The sequence below is a fragment of the Phragmites australis genome, chromosome 9 (assembly GCF_958298935.1).
Source record: "Phragmites australis chromosome 9, lpPhrAust1.1, whole genome shotgun sequence".
NCBI lineage: Eukaryota > Viridiplantae > Streptophyta > Magnoliopsida > Poales > Poaceae > Phragmites > Phragmites australis.
The window spans coordinates 2,040,502-2,062,789 of NC_084929.1; the positions used below are offsets into that span (position 1 = coordinate 2,040,502).

Below are 22,288 nucleotides of genomic sequence, written 5' to 3' on the forward strand. Positions count from 1 at the left end.
CATGATATAATCTAAACTCCCTCTTTATGTGTGCATACATATAATGAAACCCTTTTGTAAATACCACTTGTAGGAATATAGCAATATATGCAGATCTAGACAATAAGTAAAGGTAGAAAGTTTAAATCATATCATGCATGGAGGTAGCTTAAATGTAGAAATGAATTAGCAATGCTACCAATTAAAGCTTTTAAGCATTGCATACCTCCAGGGACGTGTTGATTTCTTCATAAGACTGCAAAAGATACATCTAGCAACACATATTAGTCTCAAAATCACAACTCATAGGATATACTCCCCCTAAATATATGCATACAAGTTTTGGATACTTACGATACATATGTACTTTTTTTATAATAATATGAATGGTGCCCTATAGATTGGTTCATGGCACATAAAATATACCGATTATGAAACTAATGTCATGAAAATAATCGACAACTAATAAACTATGTAGGTTGCTCATAAGAAAGAGATAAACACAAGCAACCTAGTGTATGAAAACATACACTAGGCATTGAAATAAAATGAAATAAGCACATACAATCCTAGACAGGGCAAACGAGCTACAAAAATTCAAAGATTTTGCATCTAGCTCCATTACCTTTTTTACTTTTAGATAGAGATTTGAGTATATGATGATCATGATCTTCATCAAAGCACACAATCTTATATACTTGGTTTCTTTGCTTGAACCTTCACTTTATTTTATAAGCCAAGTCTTCAAATCTCCATAGACGCATAAGACTTCAAGTCTTCTTTGGAACTTAAACTGATTAGACCCCTTCATATTGGTGATGACTTTCTTGGCACCCAAATAGGTTGGTTCCACCTCTAATTATTTATCTCAACCATATGTATAATCACCTTGCCATAGTTCTTCTTCTTGAGCTTGTAGTGGTTGCTCTTGGTCTTAGTTTTGTAGTTGGGCTTGGTGTAGTGTTGGAGGTCTTGTTGGAAAGATTCGTTGCTTTCTTCTTCTCCTTAGTCTTCTTCTAGACTTGCTTTCATTCGAAGGATTTGTGGCCTTCTTGATGACATTTAAAGTATGTCACAATGGACCCCTCCGCAAGCTTTTTTATCATGGTAGCATGGTTATCTTGAGGTGGTTGGACATGATTCTTGCCCTTTAATCTTACCAAGTCCTTCTTGAGCTTTTCTATTTCTTGCTTGAGCTCATCATTATCTTGTGCAATGAGGTCATTAGATAGTTCTAAAAAAAAGCATTCTCAATGCATATCTCAATGCAAATGAGTGAGCTACATAAATTAATTAAATCATCACAAGAAGTGAAAGCATCTACCTTAGGATTAAAATTAAACAAAGAGGTAGATTGCTCCAAATGGACCTTATAATGAGATTCAATGCACTCAAATTTTGCCTTAAGCTTTTCATGCTCTTGTTTAGCAAATTGAATTTGTTCAATAATTTCTTATAATTAGAAGAAAAAAAAAAGAAAGCACGAATGTCATCGAGGGTATTGAATTTCTTAAGTTCTTTAGATTGTTTCTTAAGGACTCTTTGTTGCTCATTGATCAAATGAATAAATTCATCATAGGAGAGAGAATCTTCATCAGATCCATCATCGCCTACATCGCTATCCATACATTTAGCCACAAGGCACTTATGTGACGACTTGCGTGATGATGATCTCGAGGAAGAGCTTCTCTTGAATGAGTGGGTGATGAAACTCTCATCACTTGAGCTTGGATCTTCATCTTCTCTCACCTATCTTCTCATGCTTGCAAATGCTTTGGTTGTTCCTCTTGTCTCCCTCTTGCTCTTAGTCTTTTTCTCCTTCTTCATGTGATCATTAATTTTGACCAAGTCTTTCATGGAGATTCGATGATCAATCTTAGCATTGATCTTCTTGATGTTCTTCTCCACTTGAGACCTGAGCTTGGTGACTTTGGGGTTCATTTCTTCATCACTTATTGTGTTTTTCTCATCATCTTTATTGTTCTCTTCATCTTTATTTTTATCATCTTCACTTGAGCTTGACTCTTGTTCTTGCCTCCTCATCTTTGTCTTCATGTGTGGGCATGGTGCTTGTTTGCTTGTGAGAGCAAGGTTCTTGGCATCGGATGAGGAAGAAACTTTAACCCCTATGTTCATGGTCATCTCATGGGTGGTGATCTTGCCGAGCACTTGACTTAGAGTCATCTTCTTGTTGTTGTTGTCGTAGATGATTAAGACTATCAACTTGTATTTCGGAAGAAGAGTTTGAAGTATTCTTCTCACCATTTGATCATCGTCAATTGGCGTCAAACCTAGCCCATTTATCTTATTGACAAGAATATTCAAACGTGAGTACATATCATTAGTATTTTCATGGGCAAATTATTTGATGCTATTGAGCTTAGTAACAAGCATATGATATTTCTCATTGCGCACATTCTTTGTGACTTCATGTATTTTAATAAGACTAATCCAAATATCATGTGTATTGGTGAGAGAATAAACATGATTAAATGCATCAACATTTAAAGATGATAAAAGGATACTCTTCACCAATGTATCTAATTATCTCTCCTTATTAGTGAAGCGAGGTCTTATCCCTTCCTTGATGACTCTCCAAACATCTAGACACTTGGTTTGTAAATAACAAGACATTAAAATTTTATAACATGAAATAAATGTGAGGAACGATGATACTTGCCTATCAAGAGCATGAGACTCTGATACCAATTGCGAGGAACGATGACGTCTTAAAAAGAGGTGAATTATGACACTTAGAAACCTAAACCAAAATAGCTCCAAAAACTTCATAAAATAAACCTATCTCAATTTTTATCTAAATGTGTTATAGGTTTATCTAGTGTGTCTACTCTACCGCTCAAAAGGACTGCAACCAACTCTAACAAGGAAAATTGCAAGTATGTAAATACGAAAATGCAATTAAGGTAAAGAAATAAACTGGGCACAAGGGATTTTTATCCCGTGATATCGATGGCATGAACGTCACCCCTAGTCCACGTTGGAGCTCTACAAAGGATATGGTTCCGGTCGGCACGACTCTTCTGGTCACGACTTTTGAGCTACCAAGTCACCAAGATAAGATCTCAAGCACGATGCGCCACTAAGCCATCAAGGCAAGGTATCACAACTAGCCTCTCTTCCCGTCACTTGCCACTATGATCACTTTGGAGCTTAAGCCACCAAGGCAAAGGTATTCGCATCCCCATACACATGTTTTGCATCCGCTCCACACCAAGTCAGAGAGTTAACAAGCTTGAGCCACCAAGGCCCAAGATGTTGGCGAGCCACCAAGACTCCAAGGCGTCGACGTATCACTTGGTACAAGCTAGGATCACTTCTTGATCCCTTCTTCAAGCTACAGCACCTAGCTACAACTCACTCTAGACATATAAGCACTAAACACTCTCTAATCTTCTGCTTAATTACCTTAGATAATCACTTTAAGAACTTTGGTGGCTTAGATGTATTCTCAAGTGTGTATTAGCTTTCTCTAGACTCCAGCAACATGCCCCTTCAAATGCCTGAGTGGAGGGGTATTTATAGCCTCAAACTCGCCAACTAGCCGTTTTTCCAACGGCTCAGAAAAGCTATTAACACCAGATGATCTGATGAGAATAGAAGTACTAACACTGCATCATCCGGTGAGTACAACATCAGAAACTAGTCGTTGGACTTCCACTCAAAGTCTCTATAAACACCGAACACTCCGATGTGCCTTCAAATCAATCACCGGACATTCTGGTAAGTTATCTTTAGTCATCCGAGCTTTTGCAGCCTCTCTATGTAAAATGCTCTGGTGCATTCATCTAGTGTTCATTCTTATTCACACCGTATCATCCAGTGAGTTAAATTTTCTCTTCTTTCCCTATAAATGCTCCAGTGCAACTATCTCTATGATCACCGGACTATGCAATGAGTTGATCTTCATTCTTTAGCACTTGCAGTCGCCTCTGCAAGAAATGCTCCGCCGCTATACTCTATTGTACATAAACCAATCACCGGATCTTTCGGTGGGTTGATCTTCAGTCTCCTGCACTTGCATTTTTCTCCGCAAGATGCTCCAGTGTTATCCTATGCAGATCATCAGACTATCCAGTGATGTCCTCAATAGTCTCCTCCTTTGTCAAAAGTACTCCAATGAGTTCATGTCCTATTCGCCGAACTATCCGGTGAGGCTATCTGCCTCTGTGCACAATGCTCCGGTAAGTGCAAACTCCTCTGCACCGGACCTTCTGGTGAGATCAATCTTCTAGGATTTCTCCAATTCAATCAAATTTTGTTCCAGCTACGGTGAATTATTGATGTATTGCATCCATAAGACTTACTAACATATGTTCTTAACAAACATATTAGTCACAATGACTATGTTGTTATTAATCATTAAAATCACAATCATAATCTAATATGATCATTTTCACTATACGTTTTCAGCACCTGAGTACCGTATTCGACATCTCAGATGCCGAATAAAGACGAGCCCATCGTTTTCGGTGCCTCGGGTACCGGAATCATGCACCATATTCTGCACCTGCCTAATACAGGTGGGCCCATTGTTTTGTTCCTTAGGTACTGGATTCAATTTTTTGGTATTTAAAAGTACCAAATACAGATACTAAATTTACAAATACGCCGATATTATCTATTTTAATAAATAAGAAAGTATATGTTGTCTATTCTTTAATTTTTGCCCAATAGCAGCGGTGTCCTGTGGGTGCATGCGTCGATCTGATGGAGCAGCAGCCGCAGGAGGAGGAAACCGAGTGCCAGTCGGCAATTACTGCGTTTTCTGCACTGCTTGCAACTGTGTTGTGTTCATCGTCGTCGAGATATGGGCGCGGTGTGGTGAGGTAGTTGGGCCGGATTTACTCCTTCCACCCATCGCCCATCCTTAAGCGTTTCATAGATCTCATCTCTCGCGGTCTCGCCTCGTCTTCTCTCTCTCCTGTTTTCTCGAGAGAAAAAACGTATACGTTGAGACACGCTGCATGTATGCATGGGTTCACTGTTGTATGCTGTAGCAGTATTACTCCATGGTCTGTGCTGATGGAGCGACATGTACTCGTCCTAGGAAGAAGGGTGCGGCCTCATCATGCTTTTACATGCAATCACAACACTTAACACGCAGTCATGTGACGATAGTGACAATACAGAGAGAGAGGGAGGTATGGAATTAATGGATCCAATCCAATCCACCGCATCGTTCAGGATTGGGATCTTTATTGATGAATGGTCGATCGGGGAGGGACAGGGGCTCCAAGAATAGGGCGCATTTGGTGGAGCTCACGTCCTGAGTCTTTTTTTCTATATAGAAACTATATTCTTCAAGCATTAAACCTGTTTGGTAGAGCTCAGTTCATGGATTTTCCGGTTACAATCGCGTATTATATTATTTGAGAATCGAACTCGATCTTGGGTCGATGCTCCACCCTGTTGGTACATTTTTAGCTATGCACTTGCCCCTCTCTCTCTCTCTCCCTGAGTTGGATCGAATTACAGATAGATCACCTAACATTTGAATGCATGTTAATATATGGAGTTGTATTTTTTCTTCTCACGTGTGGCAAACTTGGACGGACGAGCTCTGCTTCGTCAACATTCTCCTGTCCATGTATTAGTGTTCAGCTGATCAGCATATGCTCCCGTCATTCATCACTGTGCAACATACCGTGCCAGGTTATATTCTATGATGTGTAAAATATTACGATTAGTCACTTGCGTGCACAAGAATTGCTCATGGAATCTAGTAGGTGAACTTCTCCATCCACTTTGTATGTACGGATCACTAAACATCCACCAAAAAGAAAGAAAAAAAATAACATAGATTACTTCCTCCGGCACCCTAACCAATTGCTTACGAACTAGTGCCACATGATACCTCTAATGTGCATCCTCCAATTTATCGATCAAATATGCGGCAATTTCTGTTTCAGCAAGATGGCTGAATTTTATCTTTGTCAGCTAAGTTCTCTCTCGCTGACATGTGCGCACAGAATGACGAAAAAAAAGATAAGGACACTGACGAATTTCTCCCTCTAATCAACCATGATTGAGAAGAAAAGAAGTCTACATCAAGGTTGTCAGAATCTCCATCTTAGGATTTTATGGCTTTAAGATCAAAGAAGGTCTTCATTTGGTAGTGGAGGGGTTGCCAAGTTGGGAACAAAGTCATTAAAATAGAGTGGTACTAGACTACATTTTGCATCTTTTTTTATTGTTCTTTTAAATTTTTGTTTGATAGTGTGCGGTAACGTAAATATTACAACACATACATGACTTGTTTCTGTTTTTGCCTCCAAATCCAGACCGAATATGTTTGTTAACCAAGTTCTCTCACTACATGCGGACCAGTGTTATCTGAACATGGATACAGGTGTCGGAATCCGACTCAGATTCAGGTGTCCAATTCGATAAAGAAAATTTAGACACGCAAAATACAACTTGGAATCCAACACGGATGTCGAAATCTGACTCGAATTCGGGGTGTCTAATTTGGCAAAAAAAAAAATTATAACACGATGCGGACCCAAAATGGCAAAATCAAGAGGAGGGCTATTCTTGGTAAAAAAATATTGGAATTTCTCCCAACCATTGTCAGGAAAAAGGAAGCACTTTGCATATGTGGTCCAGTGGTGACAGACATGTCATGTAATATATTAAATTTGAGTTAGCAAATGTTGTTAGATTAGGTGCATGCAATATTCTTTGATAGTTATATCTAGCAGATAAAATGGCTTAAAATTTAATATATCTAGTAGACAATCTTCTTTGGTAGGTATAGTGCATTCAAGCAGCTTTTAGGGCTAAAAATAAATTTTCATAAATGTGAATTATTTTGCTTTAGGGTGGCTCAGGACAAGGCCAAAGAATATACGAAAATATTTAGATGTGCAATAAGTGAGTTACCCTTAGGTACCTAGAAGTCCTAGTTCACTATTGTAAACTCAGAAATTCGATTTGGGAAGGAGTAGATAAACGAATTGAAAAAAGATTGAGTAGCTAGAAGGCTAAATACTTAACCACGGTGGCAAACTGATACTTCTAAACTTAGTACTTAGTAGCCTACCTACCTGCATATATGATGTCATTCTTTCAAATCCCACGCGGAATTCTAAAAATTCTTGATTATTATCGATCAAGATTTTATTGGCAAAACAATAGCCACAAAAAGAAGTATCGTTTGGTGAGATGGAAAGTCCTATATAAACCTAAAGACCCTCAGGATTAGGAATTAAGGACCTTGACATCCAAAATACCACTCTCATAGGTAAGTGGCTATTTAGGTTACTGAATGAGGATGGAACTTGGCAAGAACTCCTAAGAAACAATTGCATGGGTAAACCTCTTTCACAAGTTGAAGAAAAACCAGGTGACTGTCACTTCTAGGCTAGACTTAGAGTAAATTTCAAAAACCTATAACTATTTTGACATATATTGTAGAAAACTATAACTTCTAGTGCTCATTTAAAAAACCTACAACTATTTTAACACGTTAAAACAATTACAACTTTATAACCATAGGTCCATCTGTCATCCTTTATGGCATATAATAGGAGGATTAACTGTGGGCGTACCTATTGCAAGAGGATGACAGGTGGACCCATGATAAGAAAGTTGTAGTTTTTTTTAATATGTGTCAAAATAGTTGTAGATTTTTTTTAAAAATAAGCAATAGAAGTTCTAGTTTTTACAACACGTGTCAAAATAGTTGTATGTTTTTAAAATCTACTCCCGAACTTATGAAAGTAAAAAATCTTCTATTCTGAATGGTACTTTTAACATAAAAGACGACTCTGAAATCAGATTTTGGGAGGTCATTTGGTTAGGCAACTCACCCAAAGAATCCAATTTTCTCCCTTTATATAACATCGTGCGAAACAAACATGCCTTGGTGGCTAAGTCGATGGAGGCATTTCCCACAAATTTTTCGTTTAGACAGAACCTGACTGGCTCGAAATTAGCCTCGTGGAATGAATTGACAGCATCCCTTGCCAACATAACATTGGTGGAGGACTGAGATGAGTTTAAATAGAACATAAATCAAACTGGTTAGTTCTCTTTACAGAGCCCTTGTGCAAGGAGATGAATCAATACAGAAAAGCCAAATGTGGAAATTAAAAATTCTATTAAAAATTAAAATCTTCCTTTGGTATTTACGCAATAGTGTAATATTTAGTACATATTAGCTATGTTTGTGATATGTGCTATATTGACAAGAGCATCAGAAGCAAGTTACTATTGCATGTACGCCACTGGAGCGGACAGCTAGACAACTTTTTACCTAGTTTGAATAACAGTCTAAACTCCGCATCAAAACCTAAGCAGAATAACCTCATCGAAAGGGATGTGTTTCCATCTTGTTATATTTGCCTTTTTGTGATTCTTGTAGCGTGTTGCTATTTGTTGGACAGCAGCTGTGTACATCTTTGTTACATAGAGATCAAAGGTAAATTTTTATGCAGTTGTATCAGCTTAATATAACAATGAGAAATAATAAAGCTTATTTTTCTAAAAAAAATTTCTAGAAGACAAAAGGATATGTTGTGAATATATCATCTGCTCATGGAATCTAGTCGGTGGATTTCTCCATCTATTTTGCTTGTACGGATCACCAAACATCCACAAAAAGCAAAAGAGAACATAGATTACCTCCTCACGCTCCCTAACCAGTTGTTTATGAATTAGTGTCAAATGATACCCCTAATGTGCATCCACAAATAAATTAATCAATAGACGGAAATATTTGATTCAGCCACTAGTCTTGGCTGAACCTCAGTTTTGTCACCAAGTTCTCTCACTAACATGTGGGCCTAGAACAACGAAAACAAGATAAGGACACTGGCGAATTTCTTGAATGGAGGAAGTACAAGATACCATTTCCTCTTAATGAAATACTCGAAAAAAAGCTACAAGATACCAATGAGAAGCTTTCTCAAGAATTTTCTAGTTGATTAGACAAGAACGTCACTTTTAAGCACGCAGCTGAAGTGTGAGAATGACATGCTTGCTGCTAGCAGCTTGCATCACTATAAAATTCAGGCAGGGCCAACTGTTCCTCTTGCTTGTCCTGGTGGATGCAACCGAATGGAATTAAGTTCAACCGCCCCAACCACACGGTGACGGCGTACACTCTGCATCCGCGTGACATTGCCATGGGCAACAACTTCTTCTGTCTTTGTTTGCTTGACTTTTTTTCGCTTTCTGTACGTCTATGTACCGTGTACACCAGCTTTTGCCAATGCAATGGGCCTACACAATTGAGTCAGGAGCTGGTAGGTGAGCAATGGTAAATGATCCTTTCAATTACATATCGTGCAGAAACAGTTTCAGGGAGATAAAGAATAACACTACAATTACTGATATCAATTGCTTACATGTGTAATACTAATTCCTTCCTCACATTCCTTCAAAAAAAAAATCCCCAGTTTCTCGCATGGATGATCAATATAGTAGTAACTAGTACAAGTAGTCTTCAGGGAAAATATTGTGCTTTGCCTTCAACGTGTCACCCTTTTTCACCTTTTGGATGTTCTACTTGATAAAAGCTTAAAAATTGTGGTAAAAAAAATCTTACTCAAGTGGCAAATACGCTCCATAGACCATAGTCAGCTGATTGCTACCACATGATAGCGCAATACAACACCATATGGACCCCCAGCATTTACTATTTAGTCGAGAGAATTGGACAGGAGACCATGGTCATCTGCCGGAAAGAGAGAGAGAAATGTCAAGTCATTGCAATCAAACACTACTTCGCAGAACATCGTATAGATACAACCAAACTGCTTTAGTTGAGAGAATTCGACAGGATGCTGTGCTGCCTCAAAGATAACCAAATGTCGTCATGTCGAGGCATGGCGATCAAAGTGACCTAGCAATAACTCAAGCAGTACTATTTTCTGAACAAGTTTTAAATAGGTCTCAAGTAGCACTATATAACGCAGAACAGCCTGCAGATACATGTGGCAGGCATAGTGTGCATCTTTTCCTTCTTAAAATTGCACTGGATTTTACGTTCGAGCATTGCCTGTACAGATCCTTTTAATCGATCAGTGCCAAACCATGATACAAATTAGTAATTAATACGTATGAATATATACTAGTAGTACTTGCGCCGTGCAGTGACATACTAGTAAACAACAGTTTGATTTTAACACCAATAGATCGACATGCCAAGCAAATAAATGTTGTCCCATCAGTTTGTCCTTCTGGTTTCCTTGGCCAACACAGAAACCCCAGCTAAGGAGGGCTAACCCTGTACCATGCATCTATCAATGGTGTTTCAACTACAACTTGCCATGGATTGCACTGTTGTGAATGCTTGCTCATATGATGCATGGTTACGGGCACTGTTATACCCGGAGAATAAGCTAAGAGATGATCTGCACAGCCTTGTTAAGATGAACCCTCCCCCTCCTATTTTTGATAGATGTGTATGGTTTTTTGTTAGGGTTAAACTATTTCTAACTATATTCCTTTCATTTTGTTTCCTTTCTGATTTCCTTCTTCGTTTCTATTTCTTTTATTTTCTTTCATCTTCAACGGCTTTACTTCGAAGGGAATCATAAAGGGAAAACAGATAATCCTATTCTGAAGAGAATAACATAAAAATCCCGTCGTAAAGGAAAATCATTGAAACGCTGAAAGGAACGAAAATCTCTTCACGACGGAATTTCTCCCGCGAAGGGAATCCTTTGTGTAGCCTTATGTCGGGTGTCCTCCGATTTGGTATGAGCATCACTCGTGGTACAGTAAAACTAGATCGGTAATAAAAAGTTAGATGAATTAATCAATAAGTGTGATTAATGACTACCTACCGCCTGCCTGGAAAGGCTATTGCACGCTACACCAATCGATCGATCCCCGAGATGAAACATCACCCACACCCACAGTACTAGTAGCAGTAAGATTCTTTGATGCTCACCATGAACAAGCTGGGCAGCTATTGCACGGCCTGGAAAGACCGACATGATAGGTTGATTAGCCTACAGTAAGGCTGATTTAATATTGATCATTCATTGCAACTTCAGAAACATCATTATGTACATGATCGGGCAAATCGTTTCTGCTGGAAAAGCAAAGTAACTAGTAGGATAGTACAATACTCATTCTGTTATGAAATAGATGTCATTTTAGAATGTTGGTTTTATTTTTAAATAGATGTTATTTATTGGAAGTTGGAGTGAACGAGTGTGGTGGATTATGTGTTATTAATTGAAAGTGTTGAAAGTGAGAGGAATAGAGAGAGATAGACATGACAAAAATAGAAGAATTAATTGTCACCTTATTCTGTATGGTGAAGACTAAAATAGCAAGTAAAAGAGATTGAAATGAACAATATGTAGTACTAGCTATTTGTTGGGAGCTAGCAGCTACAGCAGTACATATATACAAAAGCTGCAACCTCAACATATTTCTGAAAGTCTTTGAAGACAAAATTTACTCAGTAAACTGATGGTTTTTCCTCACACTACTACAATTTGCTTATTTTCTGACTGCAGGATATGGCGAGAAGCGCATGGGAAAGAAAAGCTTTAAAGCATTACAAGCTGGGCCAGACCGTATTCGATTTGTCATAATCAAGATTAAGGGTGATTCTTTTTTTTCATTTTTCTCCAATTTCTCTGTCTTTTTCTAGGCACGTGATTTGTTGAATTATTCTTGTAGATGTCCTTGTTGACTAGAGCTGAACTGAAAGAAAACCAGAACTGAAAGAAAAGCATTATTAAGTGACTTGATAATGGTTGATTGACACATGGATTGCCGCCTACTCCCTCCGGTACAAAATAAGTATCGTTTTGGATTACATATAGTCAATTATTTCAAACTTTAGCTATAAATTATTTTTTTATATATTGAGTTTAAATACTTGAAAATGACACGAGTAGATTTGCCAAAAAAAAATATTTTCATAATAATATACTTTTGATATATTTTATTAATATATTAAAACAAAAAATAATTAAAATTATATTTTAAGGACTATGTCGAACCTAAAATAACACTTATTTTAGATTGAAGAGAGTATATTTAAAAAGTCATGGGAAAGTGAGTTGAGCCTTCATTGACGACCCCTTTTCACCGTCTTTATGAGCCATCAACATCGCATGGGACAAAATTTAGATTTTTTTTTTAGGAAGCCAAAATCTAGATTTAAAAGATGGTTGCATCCTAGAGTAACCTAATCGTGTCAGTCTAAAACATATTGATGTCAAACTATAAATCAGAGGGAGATGAAGGATAAAGATTAACAAATGGCACCAAACTTCTCTAAAATGAAAGGTACCAGTAAACTAATCAGAAAGGCAGGATAACTGATAACCATCAAACGGCACCTGTAATGATACCTCCTTCCAACCACAAAAGCACCTCCATCCTGAGAGGTCACCACCACCATCATACAGGCATATCGACAGATCGCCCTTGCGGACAGCTGAAAAAGACGATAATATTCTGTTATATATCTGATGGAACTATATATTTGCTCAGAAAAAGATTGTGAACTTGTGCCGCATGAACGCTACATTACTTTGATCCCTTTCTGCAAATTCATGTCATGCTGTTCGTGCTACTCCTTTAAGTGAGTCTTGGAGGTTTCTGTGCTATGATCTCAGCGCCTCCAGTTCCTCCGCAAACCGGGGCACCTCATGCCTTTTTAAACTACCAGAAAGTTTATCAGGCTGTTCTTGGATGGTAATAACTATCATCGCTGTAAACAATACCACGGCCTGATCCCAACAATCAACAAATGACGGCTAAACCTAGAGTGTAAATCATGTGTGTGAGTATGACAAAATATACTTACCGTGAGGAGTGCAGGAACAAGAACGCATCATAATGATATTATTATGCTGGATAATTGTTTGTTTTGTTATGACTGACCATACGGGCCAACAGACAGGGAAAGGAAGGTACACATGGGACAACTACCTCTCTATCTCTATCTCTCTCTGCGCGCGCGTGATGGCGCTCCATCTCTCTCTATGTGCGTGTGAGAATGATCGATTGTTCACGCGCTAGGCACACACGAAGCTTAATTTTTGGAAGTTTCTCTCTCTAAACCTGGGGTTAGCCGGTTTCAGCACTCAGGCTCTCAGCATGGGGCCCCACCGACGCCACTTCTCCATCCCCACAAAACTTCACTTCGCCATCGCGCCCTGATCAGCATATATAGGACGAGAGCTCTCTTCTTCCTCCCATCGGCACTCGGCAGGGCGTCAGAGCTAGCCTCTTCTCAACCCTGTCAGAGAGCTCTGCCTTCTCCAAGTTCCCTTTTCTGTAAGCTCGCTCGCTCTCTCTCTCTCACACAAATAACAGTTTTCTCTGTCTCTAATCTGAATAGTGTTATGCAATGTTGTTTTTTTAGTATATTTATCAGAACGTATCTTACTTCCGGATTGCACCTAAGAAACAAAGGGATTTGATCAACAAAACCTGGACGACAGCAATATTTTCTTGGTCTACTTGTTTATTTTGAAGGGAGAACGCACACAAAAGAATATCATTTCTAACCACAAAATGTCAAAAAGAATTTTCAAGAAAATCTGAGTTCTGAAACAGTCTCCTGTTGAAGCTTCCTCTCATCACTATTCTACTCCTTGCTTAGTGGATATTTCTCTTTTTCTTGGCACATAAGAAACTATCAGGTCCCTCTTTTTCATGTTTTGTGTGACTGTAGCTCAAATAGATCGTTTAATTCTCTTGCTTGGGGCTATAACCACTTTGATTAATCCAATGGAGTAATTAAGGGAGTCCTAAAGTCTAAGCTTCTGAGAGGAGCTAACCTTGAGTTCCGGTGTCAGGGACTTCGGCGCCACTCTGACAGATGGAGGCGAATCCGAAGAACGTCTTCACGATTCAAGTGGAGGATGGGAAACCCGGGAAGGATGGCCGGCCGGCGGTAGGGCCGGTGTTCCGGAGTGCGCTGGCCAAGGATGGGTTCCCACCGCTTGAGCCTGACATGAAAACATCATGGGATGTGTTCAGGTACACAACTGGAACAAAAATTAAGTTCACTTCTGCGTTCTTTTAGTTTTCCTTCATACTTTCTTATCATATTATCAATGACAAAGACAAATCGTAAACACTAAACAGACTACTCTAAATTCAGCTCTATGATAGAAGAGTTCATATTTTTGTTCCGCACTGTACATGCGTTTGTTCACTGTGATGTTGCAAAGAACATCATCTCTGCTTCAGGAACTAAAACCATATTTCGGAGCTTTATGTTCGTACAGATATGACTCAAAAGAGTTCGTGGTATTTTTTTTAAGAAAAAAATTTCTATACTAAGAGTCTAAAAGTTAGTGCCCTGTGTACTGTAAGAATCATTTTGTGCTCCCACCCATTTTCAGTCTTCCTGCATAAAAACGGTTTAAATTTGAATGAAAGTTTAGTAGTGTAGTTGGATTCAAGTAACAGTTACAATGAATTGGATTCGAATACATACCATACCACCATATCCTAACTTAATTGGTTGAGGGTGTTGATGTACATCTAGACCATCCAAATTCGAGCCTCTTCGACGTGAATTTAAGTGTCTATTTCTTTTTATTTATAATGTCATCTAGTTCTTCCTAGGTCGGTCGAGTTTTTATACCACAGTATCAACACACATGTTCCACCATAAAATCTTCAAACTTGGAAGTAATGGTACCTAATTGCACTTTACCTGGCTCCTTTATAAAGAACCTGTAGATAGTAGCGTCAAAGATAATAAATCAAGATATTTTAAACTTCATCTAGTATGTCATTTATCATACAATAAATGATAAATTTTTACTCATATGTCTTAAAACTAATTGCATGCAAAAAAGAACATGCTAGAGAAAATATTAGTTTTGACTCTTTTGCTTATGTTTATGCAGAATAGCAGCACGGAAGTATCCCGACAACCGGATGCTTGGATGGCGTCCATTTAAAAATGGAATGGTATGCACATATGGGATCATCAATATTCTGTATTTGATCTTTCTTAATTTTGAATTTTCATTTTTTGTATCATTGTTGAAAACTTATCTGTTTTCATTTTCTAGCCAGGGCCATACTTATGGAAATCATACAAGGAGGTCTATGAGGAAGTGCTGCAAGTTGGCTCTGCTTTGCAGCAGCTGGGAGTGCAACCAGTAAGAACAGAAACTTAAGCTAACTTTTCCCCTCCAGCTAATGTAAAATAGACATTATTCGCATCTGCGTATCTTGCAAAGATCCTGAAACATTTACGCGAATCAGACAAATTGATGCTTCTATGTTTGATTTCATTAATACCAGGGTTCCAGGGTTGGTATCTATGGAACAAACTGCCCTCAGTGGATAGTAGCAATGCAGGTAACATCAGTGACTTATATGAATGCTTATTTCCCACTCTCCTCTGACTATAATAAACTATGCTAGTCAACAATTAACTTTGCAGGCTTGCAATGGCTACAGTCTAATCTGTGTCCCACTCTACGATACTTTAGGTAAGCAAGAAAGAGGAAACTATCAAATAATAGACCCTCAACATAAAATGTTTCAGATGAATTCATGCAAGCATTTGAAACAAAATATGTGTATGTTTTTAATCAGAATAAATATATAATGCATTAGTATTAATAACTGTTTCATGGCGTACAGGTGCAGGAGCTGTTGACTACATTATTGATCATGCCGAGATTGATGTTGTCTTCATACAGGACAAGAAAATAAAAGAGGTAAAATTCAGATGAACTAACTATATTGCATACTTTTAGGATCTTTCATCTGAATTCGTGAGAACTTTTATTTGCAGATACTATCTCCAAATTGCAAGTCTGCTAAGAGGTTGAAAGGTAAGCAATAGGTAAAATGATTCGGGTCTCTTTTGTAGTTTAGGGAATACTGTATATATTCAAAAATCATTGTCCAAAACATGGTTACAGCATTGGTGTCATTCACTTCGGCAACAAGTGAACAACTAAAGGGAGTGTATCAGATTGGGATGAAAATGTACTCCTGGAACGATTTCCTAAAATTGGTAGGTACATATGTAGAATGTTCACAGTTCACCCAACCGAAATATCTAGACAAATCCATTCAGACTTTCAGTTTTGCAGTGATATTTTTGTGATGACTATATTTGTATTGAACTAATGATGTTTGTAGTGGCATATATGTGTTGACTGAGCATCAGTACTGTCATTGGATTTTAGGGAAAGGATAATCCAGCTCAACCTTGCCCTCCACAAGCAAATGATACATGCACTATCATGTACACGAGTGGAACAAGCGGACAACCCAAAGGTGTGATGCTGAGCCATGAAAGCCATGCCATGTATGTCAAAGGGGTGGACCTCTTCATGGACCAGTTTGACGATAAGGTCGTTCCCTTCCCTTCTCTTAGATATAGTGAAGTGAATATCATTCAATTGATGGTTATGTTTTATGCATAATTTAAGCAAAACTGGGTGCTTTCGTGTAATCAGATGACAACAGATGATGTGTTCCTCTCCTTTCTCCCACTTGCTCACATCCTTGACCGCATGATCGAAGAGTATTTCTTTCACAAGGGGGCCTCAGTTGGCTATTACCATGGAGTGAGCAAATCCACCACACAGCCTTTCCATTCATACAAGTAGTGATTATTTATTCATGATAGCACAATCGAATGTTCTCTTTTTCGTCAGGATTTGAATGCTTTAAGGGATGATCTCATGGAGCTTAAGCCAACACTACTAGTTGGGGTGCCCCGAGTGTATGAAAGAATTCATGAAGGTGGTGAAATGAGAATACCTGTATCAATTAAGCTCATATATTTGTTAACTCAGACAGCCCATTGTGACTTGCTCTAGGTATCTTAAAGGCCATAGCAGAACTTAGACCTCTAAGAAGGGTAATTTTTAATGCTTTGTACAATCGGTAAGTTGATTGGCAACATGAGTTCCTTATAGCAGCAAATAAAATTATGTATGCTTACTGTAGTTTTTGAAATCCAGCAAACTGGCGAGCATGAAAGCAGGCTATTCGCACAAAACCGCTTCACCTTTTGCGGACATGCTGGCTTTTCGCAAGGTTTCATGTTCCTTAGACCTGAGTATCTAACTGAGAAAAACCTCTATGCCAAATTACTTATACAGGAAAAAAAGTCAGTAAAAGCAGTACTCACAATTTCTATGCCGGCACTTTCTTGCCATTTGCTTAATTTAGGTCAAGGCGAGGCTTGGTGGTCGTCTTCGTTTATTAATCTCAGGAGGGGCTCCATTAAGCAACGAGATTGAAGAGTTTTTGAGAGTGACGAGCTGTGCATACTTCATCCAAGGCTATGGTAATGCATACAGATGCTTTCTACAGTTTCAATTTCTCCTGTAGTATAAAAGGAAGTCGTTGCTAAGGTAGACAAGCCATATATAAATTGTATCGCCTAAATTGCCATGTACACATATTTTAGTCAAAGCATGAATGCTATTTCTATCTTGAACTGGAATAAGTTAGCTTGTTTTGACAATGTTTAACATAGAGAAATGAGTAAAAAGTAATGTGTAACAAAGAGAATCGAATACTTACAAGGCCAGTTAGTCTAGGTTGAGTTCAGGTTTTCCTTTTACTATCCTAGTCCTATGATATGAATCACAATTTCATCTTCTTTTCATTGGAAACGCTAGTTTTAAGAGAACTTATACTGTGTTATTGTGTTGAAGAATTTCGCTTTATTGCACTTGCTTGGACCTTACTGTATATAACAAGAAGCAAAAGCTTTTGGGAAATATATTTTTCCTGTTTCATATAGAACTTATGGATAAAAGCATCTAAATCATATGTCTCATAAAATTCCAAAAATAAATGGCTGAGTCGTAAGTCCCAGTTAGACAATTCAAAAGAAACCAATGAGGTTAGATTTTGCGGCCTTTGCTCAGGTTTAACAGAAACACTGGGACCTAGCACAGTCTGCTACCCTGATGACATGGCCCTGGTTGGAACTGTTGGCGTTGCTGCCACCTACACTGACATACGATTGGAAGAAGTACCTGAGATGGGCTACGATCCACTTGGCATCCCTTCACGTGGTGAAATCTGCATCCGAGGGAAGAGTGTCTTCAGTGGGTACTACAAAAATCCTGAGCTCACAAATGAAGCCATCGTTGATGGATGGTTTCATACAGGTGAAGAACCAAACTTTTGTCAAAATAGAATATTAATATAAGGTTTCATAATGACATGCTCCGAACCACTCTTGTTCTCAGGTGACATTGGAGAGATGACCCCAGATGGAATCCTGAAGGTCATTGACCGAAAAAAGAACATATTTAAGTTGTCACAAGGGGAGTATGTTGCAGTTGAGTACCTGGAGAAAGTATATGGCTTCCCTCCACTTGTTGAAGATGTAAGCAAAAAACCCAGTGCATATAGCCCAGGATTAAATTAACAGAGAGTATTGGTTTACATTTAATACTGTGCATATAGCCCAGGATTAAATTAACAGAGAGTATTGGTTTACATTTAATACTGTCGTTTCCATCCTTTTTGTAGATCTGGGTATATGGGGACAGCTTCAGATCAAATTTAGTCGCAGTAGTCAATCCACATGAAGAAAACACCATGAAATGGGCAGAGTCAAACGGCTACAGCGGTTCTTTTGACGAAATCTGCAAACTTGAAGGCCTTAAAGAGTACATCCTGAAAGAGTTGACAGTTGTTGCACAGAAGAACAAGGTAAGATCATCTATTCACTCTGATAGATAAAACTGAACGTGTGAAATGCTTAAACATCTCACACCTTAAATTATCCTAATAATGAATGTTTTTTCCCTGCATTTGTATTAAGAAAAGGAACTAGGAAGTTTCTTAGGTTTGTAGACTCCTTGTGTTTCATTCATTCACTGCATTTCTAAGTGTTCTGTATGGTAACCCTCATTGCTTGCCACAAATCAGCTACGAGGTTTCGAGTACATAAAAGGCATAGTGTTGGATCCTACACCTTTTGACATTGAAAGGGATTTGGTGACTGCAACAATGAAGAAGAAAAGAAACAACATGCTGAAATATTACCAGGTGAGGAAGGCATTTAAAGATTCTTGATGTGATGCAGTCTTTGTTCATGTAATATTTTCTTTCTTGCTGCTTTTGCTTAGTTCTAATCCGACATTCCTTATGTGCAGTCTGAGGTTGACAAACTATACAAAAAGCTGGAGGAACAGAAGAATGCTGCCAAAGCTAAGTAAAGAGATGTGTCCTGTTCGGTCATAAGCTGAAAAGCAGGAAAAAATCATTGTAAATCTCGCATGGAACTTTGATACTCAATTTTATTGAGAGCAATAAAATGTATATTGTGCCTTTGTGTAGCTACTGTGATCATGAGAGCAATAAAATGTATATTGTGCCTTTGTGTAGCTCCTGTGATCATGAGTCTCAACTAGGGTTCTGAAAACCGCCACTAACGAGCTGGTAAACAGGAACGGGCTGAGTTCCGGTTTTCAAAACACTGGCCTGGTTCACCCCACTGTTCTAAAAGGCAGCCACCTAGCCAGCAGTTCCTAGGCACTATCCGCCACCCTCCCGTCTCACCTGGCCCGTGCAGTTAGGTGATATGTGCTGCCCCGTGTAGCACCTAACGCTTTACCAGGTTCTGGTTTCCAACCCAAAACCAGTTTCTAAAACCTTGTATGAACTTATGTATATGGATTATGGTCAAATTTATGAAAAATTATCCTTACCAACCAATCAAGAAACATTGGTTTGGGGGGGGGGGGGGGGTGTTGCGTATTGAGGTGCAGAAACTAGGAGGAAAAATATGTTATACAAGTTTTACATGCAAAGTTAACTAGTAAGATGAAATCCTAATGACTTGAGCAGAAAAGATTTGAAATGCAAAATATTAACTATCCATGACCGGAATTATACAATAATGAGCACTCAAAAAAATTAATTCATCTGATCATGGTCGTTACTCGTCAGAATATTTATATCATGAGATGTATTTTACTCACTGGTGACAATCAGAGAAAGATTGCTGATTGTCAGCTTTGCCTTCATTGACAATCCAAAGAAATGGCAACAGCGAACCTCAGGCTCATGCTGGTAAGTTTGCGGTAATATGATCGATCAAATCAATTGGTCCAATGTAGCCCAGGTTTCTAAAAGCTCCACGGACTAACACGTTCCATGTTGCTGTATTTGGACATATACCTTCATATAACATCTTTAATAGGTACACCATGGCATCTTCCAGCCTGTGCTGATTGCAAAGCTCTGTCATTAGAATAGTGTATGCAACTATGTTGCGTGGGCAGTTCACTGCGTTCATTCCACCTAACATCCAAGCAGCCATCCTGACTTTCCCTTCCTTACAATAAGCATGAATTATCGCATTGAGAGCGAATGCATCTGGTTGAATTCCTTGAATCACCATCCTCCCGAGAAACAGCATAGCTTCTCTGCTCATTTTCATCTGACATAGACCACTTACTATAGTGCTGTATGTTACTAAACTCAACTCAATGCCATGGTTTTGCATCTCGATTACCATTTGAAGAGCGTCTTCACGGTTTCCATCCCTAAAAAGACCATGGAGCAACACATTGTAGGTCCTGCCATTTGGCGTGCATCCATGTCTCCTCATCTCATGGAACACACCCAGGGCTCTCCCAACTCTTCCGCAGTCGCATAGACTTCTTATCAACGTGTTAAATGTCACTGTGTTAGGAGGACAATTTTCCAACAGCATGTTATCAATGAGATTCTCCGTTTGATCAAACATAAGCTTCTTGCAAAACACATCCACCATGTTCGTGTAAACAACAACATTTGGCCTGCAACCAGCTCTTATCATGTCACTCCATATTGACATGGCACCGTCTAGGTCCCCAGCTTTGGAGAATCCGTCAATAAGAGTGGAGTAGGTCCTCACATTAGGAACGGAGCCATGTTGCTCCATGCCGTTGACAACAGACAATGCTCCATTCAGATCACCAATGCTGCAAAGGCCACGGATGAGAACATTGTAAGAGACTATTGATGGTGCCCATCCTTCAGCCACCATCCATTTCCACATGCTAAGCGCGTCATGTACCCTTCCATCCTCAAACATCCCTTTCACCAACGCAGTGAATGTTGTAACATTTGGAGTGCATCCGGTGATCACCATCCTAGCCAGAATGGCGCATGCCATCCTCAGCTCCCGGGCCTTGCAGAATGTGTCGACTATAGTTGTGTATGTGATCACATTAGGCCATAATCCCCTCTGCACCATTTCATTGACAACTAAGAACACGTTCTGCATCCTGAATTCTCTGCAGAGAGCTAGAACGACAGCATTGTAAGAGGCGCACACGGGCGGCGCTGCAGCCAGAACCTCTCTAGCCTCGTCCACCCTGCCAAGCTTGCACAGCGCGGAAATGATGGTTCCGTGGGTCACCTCGTCCGGAGGGCACCCCTTCCTGGTCATTTCGTCGAGCATCTTGCGCGCGGCAGCGACCCGGTCGTTCTGGCACAGCGCCCTGACCAGCAGGTTATAGGTGAACACGTTGGGCTCGACTCCGTCCTTCCTCATGTTCTCGTAGACCGGCACGACGGCCCCGACCATGTTCTCCCGGAGAAGCGCGTCGATCAGGTGGTTGTACAGCCGCGCTGTGGGCGCGGAGCAGCCGAGGTCGCGGGCGCGGTAGAACGTCTTGAGCGCGCGGTCGGGCGCGCCAGCGCGGGCGAAGGCGCCGATGGCTGCGACGATGGCGCCCTCGGGGCACGCCACCCCGCGCAGCTGCATCTCCTGCAGCGCGTACTGCACGCCGTCCACGTCGCCCGCAGCCGCGAGCCGCTTGACGGTCGCCTCATGGGCTCTCGCCGCGTCCCCGACGTCCTGCGCGGGAGGGTGCCGCCGCCCCCAACGCTGTGTCTCTGCCGGTTGCTTCCGCGGGAAGCTAGAGGACGGCGCCGTGGAGAAGTGGCGGCCGCGGCGCCGGCAGAGCAGCGTGAGGAGGAGGTGGAAGCGGCATTTGTTCGAACACATGGCGCGCAGGTGAAGCGCGTTCGAATCGACGGGGGTCTTTTGAAAAAAAATTAGTGTGGTCTTTTCTCGCAAATTTGCCCTGCTTCGATATCTACCGCCCAAACTGGATCGCACGGTGGCTCATAATAATAATTAGTTATGTGTAATACCGAATGAATTAAAGAAAAAGGAAAAACGAGATTTGACCGATAATTGACTTTTTGATCTGTTGCTTGTATAAATGATCGGATACCGCAGTTGAGTAGATCTTGTCGAGACGAACCCATTTTGCTATTCAAACATCAGTTTCGGTCACCCTGAGACACATGGTAAGTTCAATAAATCTAGACCGTTATTTCATTTTTTTTAAAAAAA

The 22,288-nt window shown here is 39.8% G+C and overlaps 2 protein-coding genes across 2 annotated transcripts; one reads left to right on the forward strand and one right to left on the reverse strand.

Annotated features, from left to right (window-relative positions):
• Positions 1 to 13,110: 13,110 nt before the first annotated feature.
• LOC133928353 (long chain acyl-CoA synthetase 1-like) lies at positions 13,111 to 19,319 on the forward strand. Its single transcript, XM_062374648.1, has 20 exons — positions 13,111 to 13,254; positions 13,779 to 13,962; positions 14,844 to 14,907; positions 15,012 to 15,101; positions 15,247 to 15,303; positions 15,389 to 15,437; positions 15,592 to 15,668; positions 15,746 to 15,785; positions 15,876 to 15,970; positions 16,146 to 16,313; positions 16,419 to 16,529; positions 16,620 to 16,707; positions 16,785 to 16,851; positions 16,929 to 17,004; positions 17,140 to 17,257; positions 17,847 to 18,092; positions 18,174 to 18,313; positions 18,460 to 18,642; positions 18,862 to 18,981; positions 19,089 to 19,319. Exons 2-20 carry the CDS (start codon positions 13,802 to 13,804, stop codon positions 19,149 to 19,151), a joined length of 2,013 nt encoding a protein of 670 aa, XP_062230632.1. The 5' UTR covers positions 13,111 to 13,254; positions 13,779 to 13,801; the 3' UTR covers positions 19,152 to 19,319.
• Positions 19,320 to 19,703: 384 nt separating this feature from the next.
• Positions 19,704 to 21,951, reverse strand: LOC133928354 (pentatricopeptide repeat-containing protein At3g48810-like). Its single transcript, XM_062374649.1, has one exon. The coding sequence runs from the start codon at positions 21,932 to 21,934 to the stop codon at positions 20,000 to 20,002; it is 1,935 nt and encodes a 644-aa protein (XP_062230633.1). The 5' UTR covers positions 21,935 to 21,951; the 3' UTR covers positions 19,704 to 19,999.
• Positions 21,952 to 22,288: the final 337 nt, after the last annotated feature.

What these genes read in the sequence shown, in the direction of transcription:
- LOC133928353 (XM_062374648.1), top strand. Translation starts at nt 13,802, where the DNA reads ATGGAGGCGAATCCGAAGAACGTCTTCACGATTCAAGTGGAGGATGGG. An exon ending in AGCAGCTGGGAGTGCAACCA is followed by an intron (nt 15,102 to 15,246) that starts GTAAGAACAGAA and finishes CATTAATACCAG; the next exon opens with GGTTCCAGGGTTGGTATCTA. An exon ending in GGAACGATTTCCTAAAATTG is followed by an intron (nt 15,971 to 16,145) that starts GTAGGTACATAT and finishes ATTGGATTTTAG; the next exon opens with GGAAAGGATAATCCAGCTCA.
- LOC133928354 (XM_062374649.1), bottom strand. Translation starts at nt 21,934, where the DNA reads ATGTGTTCGAACAAATGCCGCTTCCACCTCCTCCTCACGCTGCTCTGC.